Source organism: Bufo gargarizans, chromosome 1, assembly GCF_014858855.1.
Source record: "Bufo gargarizans isolate SCDJY-AF-19 chromosome 1, ASM1485885v1, whole genome shotgun sequence".
NCBI classification, from domain to species: domain Eukaryota; kingdom Metazoa; phylum Chordata; class Amphibia; order Anura; family Bufonidae; genus Bufo; species Bufo gargarizans.
In genome coordinates this window covers 141,986,754-141,999,953 of record NC_058080.1, presented here as the reverse complement: position 1 = coordinate 141,999,953, position 13,200 = coordinate 141,986,754, and the positions used below count along the sequence as shown (strand labels likewise).

The 13,200-nt window shown below is 39.4% G+C and overlaps 1 protein-coding gene across 1 annotated transcript; it reads right to left on the bottom strand.

The window, feature by feature from the left end:
* Nucleotides 1-260: 260 nt before the first annotated feature.
* GSX2 (GS homeobox 2) lies at nucleotides 261-1,448 on the bottom strand. The gene is made up of 2 exons (XM_044295076.1): nucleotides 1,046-1,448; nucleotides 261-601 (listed from the first exon to the last, which is right to left on the bottom strand). Exons 1-2 carry the CDS (start codon nucleotides 1,446-1,448, stop codon nucleotides 261-263), a joined length of 744 nt encoding a protein of 247 aa, XP_044151011.1.
* Nucleotides 1,449-13,200: the final 11,752 nt, after the last annotated feature.

Below are 13,200 nucleotides of genomic sequence, written 5' to 3'. Positions count from 1 at the left end.
CAGGAAGAACTAAATACAGATCTGGAACCAAAACATTCTGTACAATAAAATGTCCAGCACTGAGCAAGTGCCAAGCAATGCACATGAGTATGCTATACAAGTATAAAACTGAATATCAGTCCAGGCTGGCATGGACCTCCAACATGCTGAGTATTGGAGCTTGGAGTATAGGTTTCTGGAAAACTGCATAAAGTGCAGTCGCAGTTGTTTGTGGTTCACAAGTGCAGTGGTCATACAGTTAGTGCTATTGAAGAAGTCTACTATAAGGGTGAGATCTCCTTGTCCTCAGAAGTGGAAGCTGGAGATAGGGAGCCTTCATCTTCAGAGCCGGGATAGTGCCCTTGACCACTTGCACATTTACAGCCTCCATGGGTGTTCCTCTGAGACCCTTTATTCTCTTTCTTGTGCTTCACTCTCCTGTTTTGGAACCAGATCTTCACTTGTTTCTCAGACAGGTTCAAGTAGGTAGCTATCTCAATTCTTCTCAGTCTAGAGAGGTACATATTGGAGGAGAACTCCCTCTCTAACTCCAGGAGCTGGGTGCTGGTGAATGCAGTCCTCATTCTTTTACCATTCTGCATCTGGCCACTGTCTGCATTGCCTGAAGATGAAATTTGAATGGGTAAATGAACATAATAAATAAATAGCTACATAATGAAGTCAAAATGGAATTAAATAGGTCATAAGGCATCATAAATGGTTTATGTTGTGGCGAAAATGTTCCTTGAATTAGTATTAAACTGACATTCTGTTCTAAATGATCCATACAGGGCCATGGATTATTCCCCATCAGTGCTTCATTACTATAACAGTTCAGCAGCATTTACTATGTAGGAAATTGTGCACTTGCATTACAAACTGTCTTCTGCATGGATAGACATATTTTATGCAGTCAAGAACATGTCACATTGATGCTAATGCCCTAGCTTACACATAAAGTTATGCAGGAGCATTATTTGGAACTTAAGATACAGCCATATAATATTACTAGGACCACTGCGAGGTAAATATGCAATATTGCCATATGTATAGAGAGGTCTCTTACCCATTGACAGGCAGTGGAATCTTCTAGGATCTGTAACATTGTAGGTGGGATTGCAGACAGGTGAGTGACCAGTGTGGACCACAGCTGGTGCAGACTGTTGGCTCATCCTCTGGCAGTACTGAACGTCTCCACTTTGGAATTGGCTCTTGAGTAAAGGGATGCTAGTTCTGGAGGAGTGCAGGTGAGAGGCCACACAGATGGGACAGACACAAAAGCTGCCACTTTTTCTTGAAGGACACATGGGTGCAGAAACAGACATAACTGCTGGAGATGGCATGCTGATGGGCAGGAGGAAGTCTTGTCCATGATGATGATGATGATGGTGGTGGTGATCAGGTAAAGATGGAGCAGGTCTTGGTGAGTCTTTAATTATTAATGAGTCGACATAGAAAGACCTAGACATGTCAGAATCCCTTGAGGCAGCCAGACAGCTTTAACTCTCCTTCTACCGCAGTGGAGGCTTCTTGTGAAGAGCACAGTAGCTCAGAAGGTGCTTATGTTCAATAGCTAAACAAAAGGGTCCCCAGAGAGGGCTGGTCCAAGTCACCCACGTGTACCCCAGCCTGGGATTATACACAGGAACAAGTGCAGAGCTAACTCTCAGCCACTTCATCCAGCCTACTTGTCCAACACAACAAAGGGGAGAGGAAACTTTACAAAGTGTTTGGTCTGTTAATTTTACAAGGAAGATACTTTCTAGGAGGGAGCAGCTGCACTTACTACACAGAGACCCCTGATAGCTGTAATGATCACAACCATTTATAGGAAATGTACCAAGAGCTATGTACAATACTGTTCTGGCATCTATGAGAATGCTTCACATGTTTATTTGATTGGTATGTGGATACATATAGCATAACAAGACTAATGAAGACAGTAAAGAAGAAGATGAAGAAAATGGAGAAGATTATGGGAAGGTATTCTAAGTAAATACGAATCTAAAATAATAATGAAAAGAAGAGGAAAATAATAATAATAATAATAGTAATGCACTGCAATAACGACATTAAATAATAAAAATTAATATATTCATAGCATACATGGCATTTAATGCATCATGCACTGGACCAAAATATTTAGTATATTACACTGAACATTTAATTTAAGATCTATGTATCTATCCTCATACCTAACTATCTATCCTCATATCTATCTATCTATTATCTATCTATGTATTATCTATCCCCATATCTATCTATCTATCTATCCTCATACCTATCTATCTATTATCTATCTATGCATTATCTATCCCCATATCTATCTATATCTATCTATCTATCCTCATACCTATCTATCTATTATCTATCTATGCATTATCTATCCCCATATCTATCTATCTATCTATCTATCTATCTATCTATCTATCTATCCTCATACCTATCTATCTATTATCTATCTATGCATTATCTATCCCCATATCTATCTATCCTCATACCTATCTATATATTATTTATCTATGTATTATCTGTCTATCCCCATATCTATCTATCTATCTCCATATGTATCTATCCTCATACCTATCTATATATTATCTTTGTATTATCTGTCTATCCCCATATCTATCTATCTATCCTCACACCTATCTATATATTATTTATTTATGTATTATCTGTCTATCCCCATATCTATCTATCTATCTATCTATCCTCATATATATATCTATTATCTATCTATCCCCATATCTATCTATTTTTACAATTTTATTATAACGTTTGCACATTTTATTGCATATGTTGCTTACTTTTTGGATGAATTGCTGCATTAAAAAAATTATGTATTTTATACTGCACTTAGCTCAGGAAAAAAGAGAGGCAGCCCCTGAGTTTGTTGATTTCATTTATTAATTGTATGTGATGTAGTATTATTTTATCATTCTAATTAGTGCAGATCTGACTGAGATCAAAAATAAGAACACATGGGGCAGGGGCTGTGGTTTCAAAATGGGGTTAAAATAATGAATAATGTTTATTATTAGCAGTAGTAGCAGTATTATTCATTGTAACATTACGCTAGCAGTACCCACATGCCTCACAGCCAGTACTGACAGCAGTAATACTAACCTGGCTGCACTTTCAGCTCTGTGGAAAGCTGGGTGAATGAAGCTGTGTATGATGGCCTGACCTGAGCGCAGGATTTATGGACCTGTGAGGCTGGTTATGGAGCTATTTGGAGGTGATTAGGATTCCATTAGAAAGCACTTACTGGAAGGTGGATGTGTGCAGGGTAAACAGGGAGTTATTCCAGAAATGTGCTAATCCGGCATCTTGTGACAACAATTAGCAGTCATGGAAGATCAGTGCCAACAGGTTAGCAGTTATTTTCTCCAGACTGGTCTGGGCCACCTGCTTTATGGAAGAAACATCCTGTGGTCAGGAACTAAACTGTGGCCACAGAACAGTTCATCTCTGGGCATGGCTCACTGTAAGAATGGGACAGATTGACCCACAGATTGTGTACTGCTGACCTAGGATAGATAGATGGACAGATAGATAGATAGATAGATAGATAGATAGACATATATTAGAGGATAGATAGATAGATAGATTAGATAGATAATTGATAGATAAATAGATAGATAGATAGATAGATTAGATAGATAATTGATAGATAGATAGCAAAACTCTGGCAGCACTACATCCAACTTGAACAAAAAAGTGTGCAGGCCCGAAGGGACTAGACTATTGCCAGGTACACAAAGTAGCAAAAAGGCAGCACTCCAACATCAGTAAAAAATGAAGAAAATGCTTTTATTCCCCCAGGTGGATACACAACGTTTCGGCTCAACACTAGAGCCTTTCTCAAGCAATTGAGCCCAAACATCGCCTATCCACATGGGTGAATAAATGCATTTTCTTCATTTTTTTACTGATTTTGGAGTGCTGTCTTTTTGCCACTTTAGATAGATAGGCGATAGATACTAGATAGATAAATAAATAATGAATAGATAAATAAATAGACAGATAAAACAGATAGATATTAGATAATCAATAGATACATAGATAGATATTAGATAAATATAATGAATAGATATAGATAGATAGAATGAATCGATAGATGTAGATAATGAATAGCTATACAGACAGATGGATAGATAGATAGATAGATAGATAGATAGATAGATATAATGAATAGATAGATAGATAGATAGATAGATAGATATAATGAATAGATAGATAGATAGATAGATAGATATAATGAATAGATAGATATTAGATAGATAGGTGATTGATATATAGATACCAGAGAGAATAGATATATATATATATATGAGATAGATAGATCCTTATGGGCCCTATGAGAGTGAAGACGTCCTGCATGCAGCTGGCTATACTGGGAGTTGTAGACCCATGGATGATGAGGGTAGGAGCCGCCACATCAGGCAGTGGATGGGTAATTGGGATAATGGAGTGCGGGCAGTGATGAGGCAGGGTGAGGAGGAGATCCTGGCAGCCAGGCGGAATGATGCAGGACGTGTGCCCACACCACTCTCTCCTCCATAACTCTGTCTGATGATACATGTCTCTGGCCATGGAGTAATCCCTGCAATGAGGGCTCTTATGAGCCTATAATGAGCGGTAATTGCTGGGCCTGGCCGGCACACGTGGAAGGGTTTAGCAGGTATTAAGCAGCTGGGTACAGAGCACAGCCTGGTACAGAGCCATCACTTTCATAATTCAAGGGGAAAATTAGGCCTTTTAAGGAAAAGCCTTTGATTTCCTTCATTCTGGTGAGGGGGATGCGGAGGGCAGAGCTGGTCTGCCTGCAGCTCAGTACACTGGAACTAATAGCAGTGGAACTATAGGCGCCCTCATAGGACACAATGGTCAGGGGAGTGCAAAGGGGGTGCAAATGTATCATAGCCATACATACATACATACATACATATAGTTACATACACACTGGTACTACTAGCAATGGAAGTACAGGCACCCTCATAGTACAGAATGATCAGAGGAGTTTAAAGGGGGTGAAAACTTATCATAGCCATACATACATACATATATGTAGTCACACACACACTAGAACCAGTAGTAATATAACTAAAGGCACCCTCATAGTAGAGGATTATCAGGGGAGTTCAAATGGGGTGCAAACCTATCATAGCCATAGGTATACATACATATAGTCAACATACACATTGATACTACTAGCAATAGAAGTATAAACACCCTCATAGTACAGAATGATCAGAGGAGTTTAAAGGGGGTGAAAACTTATCATAGCCAAAGGTACACATACATATAGTCAACATACACATTGGTATTAATAGCATTGTTACTAAAGGCCCATCTTAGTGCAACAATTATCAGATAAGTTCAAGGTTGGTCCACACTGATCCTAACATATATCCTTACACACAACTAACAGCCAGGTAAGCCCCTCAGTACAAGAAGTATAGAGTAGTTAAAAGGGTGTGCACACTAACTTTATCCAACCTCTCTTCTCAGATGGGTGGATGGATGCATACATTCATACATACCTACATGCATGCTGGACCTTTAATAGCATCCTCTTAAAGTACAAGAATTCTGAAAGAAGTTCCAAAGGGAGTGCAAGCCTATCACACCCAGGCTCTCTGGTACAGATACATTGGTACATGGACACATAGACTTTGGGTCTGGTTTGTGACTTCAGACACCCTTACATTACCAGTATTTTCTGAAGAATTGAAAAGAAGCTCCCCCTGACCAGACTCTATCTCACTCTCCAAATGTTGATGCTATTTTATTTATTTTTTTCATATATGCACTGCACAGATTTAACCTCACACATCAATTATATATTATATAAATAATGATATAGAATAATGTGTAGAGGTGTGCACTGAAAGCATTGGACTGTACACAATATACACACACATAGAAACATTACATACATACCGCAGATGCCAATAAACACACAGTACACTGTACGGTAAAATAGACTAATATATAAAAAAAAGTATATTCGTGTGTAGAACATATCTGCAAATATCCAGAACGAATCGTTCATTCTTCGCAACTGTAAATGATAATTTCTTTTCTAAGAATACACGATCGTTTATATAATACACTAGAACCATAACTTGTATGAAGTTGATGATATATAAACCTGATCTCACAATAATCCCAGCGCTTGTAGAAAGACCTTTGGTGCAGTTTGTGGACATTAAAGCAAAGGAACAAACCAGCGATAACAGGGAAGCAAGTATATCAAATTCTCCAAAGCTACACAGTAATAATACAGCAACTAAGATGAATACTCGTCTCTATACTGTTATCTGCATATCAGATTGCTATTCATATACCTGCATACTGCACACCTTGTAGCACGGTATTTCTACATTTTAGACACGAATTTATATTTACTATAGCTACAGATCTTTATTCTATCTATCTATCTATCTATCTATCTATCTATCTGCCTCTATTCTTGTGTTTATCTAGACCCATATAGTTACAGGTCTTTATTCCATCTATCTATTTATCTATCTCTATTCTTGTGTTTATCTAGACCCCTATAGATACAGCTCTTGGTTTCATGTATCTATTCCTTGTCCGATAAAACTTTGCATCAAGTTACTAGCTGTAGCTACAATGATATAATATATTTACTGCTTGGGCAATTCTGTAGTATTATCTATATAGGTATTAGATGTAGAGCTGCTCTGGTATGTGCACTATATTTACATGTCTAGCTTTCTATCTATATACTGTATATATGTCTATAGTTGTATATTCCCCGTATCTGCATTTATAGTTTTTAATCTATATACTTAGAATTGTCGATATCTGTAGAGAACCCTTGTATCTGTATTATATCTACATGTCTGTCCTTCTATGTTTATCCTGTAGAAATGTCTATATTCAGTATTATACTGAATAAAGTATAGGTAGAAGTGCCTTGTATCTGTGTGCTATATCTGCATATCTAACCTCCTATATACTGCAGATCTTTTATACACATAGATTAGCTAACCTTATATTTGTACTATATCTACCTGTCTATCCTTCTATCTATATACAGTAGAATTGTCTATATATGTAGAGCTACCCTTGTATCTGTGTACTAAATCTACACGTCTATCCTTCTATCTATATACTGTAGAACTGTCTATATATTACATGTAGAGCTAGCCTTGAATATGTGCACTATACAGTATCTACATTTCTATCTATATACTGTAGAACTGTCTATATATTACATGTAGCGCTAGCCTTGAATATGTGCACTATACAGTATCTACATTTCTATCTATATACTGTAGAATTGTCTATATAATACCTTTGTATCCGTACTATCTCTCCATTTCTAGCCTTATATTTATATATTGCAGAATTGACGGTATAAGCAGAGATGGCGTTAAATCTACAGTATATCTTAGTGTCTAGCGTTCTATGTATATCCTGTAGCAATGTCTATATACAGTAATATACTGTATGTAGAGGTATAAGGAATAGGTACCTGGTGTCTGTGTTACTATATCTGCATGTCTAACCTCCTGTCTATATACTGCAGAACTTTTTATACACATAGATTAGCTAACCTTATATTTGTACTATATCTACCTGTCTATGCTTCTATCTATATACAGTAGAATTGTCTATGTACTATACGTAGAACTACCCTGGTGTCTGTGCACTATATGTACATCTATATCCTTCTATCTAATATTGTAGAACTGTCTATATATTACATCTAGAGCTAACCTTGTATCTGTACTATATCTGCATCTCTATCCTATCTATATACCGTAGAACTGTCTATATATTACATGTAGAACTAACCTTGTATCTGTGCACTACATCTATATTTCTATCTATATACCGTAGAACTGTCTACATATTATATGTAGAACTACACATGTATCTGTGCACTATATCTACATTTCTATCTAGAATTTTCTATATATTAAAGCGACCCTTGTATCTGTGTATTATATCTACATTTCTATGTATAAATTCTGTAGAACTGTCTATATATTTTATATGTAGAGCTACCCTTGTATCTGTGCACTATATTTCTATCCTATTCTGTAGAATTGTCTATATATTATATATGTAGCATTATCTAGATGTTATATGTAGAAGCAACCTTGTATGCTGTATCTAGATTTCTAGCCTGGCATTTCTACCACTCCCTCTGTGGACCTATGCCCTGGTATCTACATGTACTTACTTTGCGCTGCTCCTTGAAGCTTTAGAAGCCAGGGTTGCCCTTCCTTGCACTAATGAGGTCATTATAGAAAGCGTGAACAAGGCTATTAATGTTTTATTGAAAGCGGATCGTTAACTTGTATCTATCGTTGTTTAAAAGTGGCATTGTGATATTGCTGTCTGTGTCACATCTTATCCAATATAGACTGAGATTTCCCCATTATCAGTTACCAGGCAACACTTTGTGAATACCAAAAACTGAAAAGAAGCCTTCAAGAAAGTCCTCAATAATAGTGCAAAGGAACAAAGATCCAGGACACAACAAAATACCACAGGGGTGACTTTTCATGAGCAATTATCTCTCATTAATCAGAAGAACAGCTGCAATATTAATAATTTCTTCAGCCCTGGGATTAGAGTAATAGAGTGAAGCCTCCTTTGATGAGGAAGCTAGATCTAGGACGGTTTTGTAGCTCTAAACTTGGCCAGAAATGGATGATGTTAAGCAGCAATTTGCATTTATGGACCTTGTCTGAAGGCTATCTTGTTTTCTGAGCTGGAGGATTGATGCAGGTCCTGGCTCTGGCTCAGGCGTGGGAGCACCAACATCCTTGCTGTCAAGTCTACTTTTCAAACATCAAGCCAAGCGTTGTAGATCAGTCCAAAGAGACAATCTTTGGGCGTAACGTGCATTGTGGGACATCAAAAGGCCAGAGAATTATATGAACTGAGGAGTGCATTGAGCAAGAATAGTGCAAGGGTTTTCCTTTCAGAGAACCAGAATTTGAATACTAACAGATATGTAGTAATGGTTAAAAACTAAGGTTTTCCCAATGATGAGGATGCAATATTTGAAGGGGCTTGTAGAGCTTAAAAAGAATCTCATTACAGGAGCCCAGCAGCCAGAAGAAAAGATTTGTACTAATGAAAAGGAGGCTATTCTGGGAAATCACCTCCACTGCCCATTGAAATGTCCCATTTCCATGTCCTTAACTGCAATGAATGAGATTACAAAAAGATATATTAGAGATAAACACATCTCAGCCATCACTTATAGGGTCACTTAGTTCTTAAAATCCTTGTTGATTTTGTGCTACCATGTAACAACTGATATAAAAACCCGTTATTTTGGTATAGTGTAAAGTATTGTAACAGGTTGGAGAAATGGATTTAAAAGTGCATGCTGCACTATTTTGTCTGGTAAAATATCAGACACCAAGATGGAAACACAACTGACTCCATTATAGGTCATTGGTGTCCATCATGTGAGGTATTGGGCACTGCCATACTTTTTTTTTTGGTCTACTCTTAAAACACTAATGTAAATCTCTAGCTTTCAGACAAGTCATAATATGGGCACATGCTTGGACCATTATTGCACCTACAGCACTCAACCTCCCTATGGTTCTACTGGACAAAACTTATATGATCAAAGAACCCAAAGATGATCTACATTCAGTAAAGTTGAACCACAGAGTCCTTGTAATATGGACAGTTACATACCTGTGCCCTATGCCCACCAGTGGGAGCTGTCAAGAAGAGTCATATCTGAAGTAACAGAAAGATGTGGTACTTATTGTCTGGTAAAAAAAAAATACTAATAATTTATTAGGGAAAAATACAATTTGCACTAAAGGAAGTGCTGTTTGCACAAAATGGCCATCTGTATATTACATCCACTTCTCATGTACCTGATTTTTGCCTAAGAAGTTTTGTACAGGAAGGTGAGTGCCCCATCTTTCTGTTACTTCAGATTTGATCATTGTACTTTAGATGTGGAGTACCACAAAGTTCTGGGTGGACAATGCCCCTTTTTTACAGGAGTGTGGACACTGGAGAGGAGGTTTATTTTTATTATTTATTTTACTCACTTATATAGCGCTGACATATGACGTAGTGCTGTATGGATATTACCACCACTCTACCCCAGTGGAGCTCACAATCTAAGTTGTCTATCAGTATGTCTTTGGAGTGTGGAGGAAACCAGAGTATCCAGAGGAAACTCACACCAACAGAGGGAGAACATACAACTCATGAAGATGGTGACCTTGGTTCCAACCTGGGACCCCAGAGCTGCAAGGAATTAGTGCTAACCACTGAGCTACAATGCTGCCCTAGATAGTGCCAGTCTAACTTGGAAGACAGCTGTTGGAAAGAGTGATTAGCAATCCCCACTTTTGTAAAATTTTACCACAGTGCTTTCACCCCTTATGGTTGAGTCTGTTAGCGGCTCTGTCAGGACCTTCCATAACAGATCCCATCATAATTAATGAGAAGGAGCCTCTGTCACAGATTCTGTTATATCTGCAGGGAAGAGTAGTGCAGCAGGCAGCGCCAGTCTTGCCATAACCATGAGGGACATCACAATGAAACTCAACAAACATCAGTTTAAGTCAATAGGGTCTTTCAGGCACTGCTGATTTGCATCATGTGACTGACATGGCACTCGATTAGTTTTGATTTTCTGCTACTATGAAGGAACAGACAGAAATGGCAATGTAGATATAAGAAAGGATGCCTTGTTGGCATTCTCATTAAAATGTAACATCTACCAATTTTTATGAAAATATAACAATATATACATGAGCACCAATATTTATATTTTGCGAACCAGATACCCAAGAGAGGAACAAGTAATCATGGGAGCATGCATCAAAATTTGAACTAGGAACCCCAAGCTTCCACTTGGATCGGACACAGAAGATGCAGTGCAAGTGTGGACCAATTTTCCCTTCAAAGTTGATGGAACAACCATAGTCACAGCTGGAATAACCATTCCAAATTTTACCCAGGAGGCCCATGATTACCTGTTACATGTGAGCTTATTGTATGATCACATTTTGCAGTATCGAAATCATCAAACCCATCAAATTCTGCAGATCAGCCCACCATGTAATGCTTCTGCAAACAGGACACTTCCCTGACATGTCTGGGAAGACTGATCAATTCCCTCTCTCCACTGAAGTGAACATGCATGTTTATGGAGGAGTTTGGAGAGATAAATTAGCTACCCCATATAGCTATTTTTGTGTAAGGTTTTGCCATTGAACATTGTTAACATTAGGGATCGACCAATATAGATTTTTTAGAGCCGATACCAATGAATATGTTCCTTGATTTTCTTAAGATAAAAACCTGCATAGACTTAAAAGCTTCTTATATTTGAGAGTTTGTTATAAACCATAGGGAGGCTAAAGTGTCTGCACTCTTTATGGTATGACCACATGGTAAGATTTTCTGAAAGGTTTTGAAAGCCAAAACCAGGAGGTTATATCTGTCTTTTATAGTCTCCTTTTAAAATCCACTCCTGATTTTGGCTTTCAAAACTGCATGCAGAAACCTGACCGTGTGGTTATAACCTTATACACTGTGCATTTTCTCACGCTGTGATTTTAAAAAAAGGTTTCTGCAGTAGTTTTGCAAATAATCACAGGACATAATAAAAACAGGACAATCAAGTGTTTTTTTTTGTTTGCAGTTGCATTTTTTGACACTTAGGCCGAATGCACACGGCCGTGTTTCACGTACGAGTGTATTACTGTAGTACAGCGGCGGCATGAAGCGCACAGCAACACAGTGACGCAGTGCGCTCCTGCTCGCAGCCAGAATCCAGGCCGTGTTACCACGGACCGCTCGCGGTCTGACATGCTCTATTTGCACCCTTTGGATTTTTTTGTTTTTTCCATAATTTGGTGCGCAGACAGGCTCCTTATCTCTGACCTGTAAGAAGGCACCTGGAATCATTGTGGATGGAAGGTATTTGTCACCAAGGTTCCTGGCCTCGGTGAAGTAAGAACTGGTATTTTATGTGTCAGCAGCAGCTATTGCTGATCCGGGACGGCTCTTACTGGGAGTAGTCAAAGTGCTGGGTGGGTGACTACTCCCCATGTTCCAGGCCGGGTTGTGCCAGGCATAAAAACCAGCCAGCACTGCCAGGTGTGTGGATTTACCTATCTCTGACAGTGGACCTGCGTTTTGTGATACACCTTATCTGCATTTTGTTATACACCAATGTGTGAATAAACACCGCTGTTTGATTCAAGAACTGTGCACTTTTCCTCTATACTGCATCCACTAGTCCTTACTACCAGAGCGAATCCCCACAAATGGTGGCGGATGCAAGCAAGCACAGAGACGATGGCGTGAACGCTGATATTATTTTTTTTTTTGGGCACAGTTGTATGTCGTACATCAAAACAGCTGTATTTCAATCCATGCCCCACAACAAAATGGTGGCTGTTGTGAAGGCCCTCATGGAGGTTAATTTGCAGCAGCGAGAGACCAACCTGCACCAATGGGAGGCTAACAAGCAGCAGCAAGAGACCAACAAGTTGCTGCTACAACATGTAATGGCTTTGCAGACAGCAGAAGCAAGCCCAAGCGTCCACGGTGCCCGGAAAGCAGTCCATGCAGCGATCCCTAAGATGACACCCGCAGACGACATCGAAACCTACCTTGCAATGTACGAGAAAGTGGCCACCAGGGAAAAGCTGCCCTGAGACCAGTGGGCTGAGGTCGTCGCTCCTTTACTGACATCAGAGTCCCAGCGGGTGTATTTCGACTTGCCAGACAATTAAGCGTCCGACTACCCGAAGGTCAAGGGTGAGATTTTGGCAAGACTGGGGGTGAATGTGTTGGTCCGGGCCCAGCGGGTACATCAGTGGGGGTTTAAGCCAGCTGAGCCCGTGAGACCCCAGTAATATGACTTACTCCAGCTTTTGCAAAAGTGGCTACAGTCTGATGTGCTGAGTCCCACGGCTATGCTGAATAGACTATTGGCTGACATATTCTAGAGGGCGCCACCACTCCCTCTCCAGCACTGGATCGGCCAGGTATCTCATGGAAATGGAGGATCTGGGGAGTTCTTTTGGGAGGAGGGCAGGCAAACGCCAGAACTCCCCACCGCAGGTGTAACGGGGTGCTGAAGGCGAAACTCGGTCTCCCACCAGCCGTAGACCTGCTGCTTAGCTTCGGGAGTGAGGATCTGTGTTCTGCCTCGTTCCCAGGGTGGCTTTTGCT

What these genes read in the sequence shown, in the direction of transcription:
- GSX2 (XM_044295076.1), bottom strand. Translation starts at nt 1,448, where the DNA reads ATGTCTAGGTCTTTCTATGTCGACTCATTAATAATTAAAGACTCACCA. An exon ending in ATTCCACTGCCTGTCAATGG is followed by an intron (nt 602 to 1,045) that starts GTAAGAGACCTC and finishes TTTCATCTTCAG; the next exon opens with GCAATGCAGACAGTGGCCAG.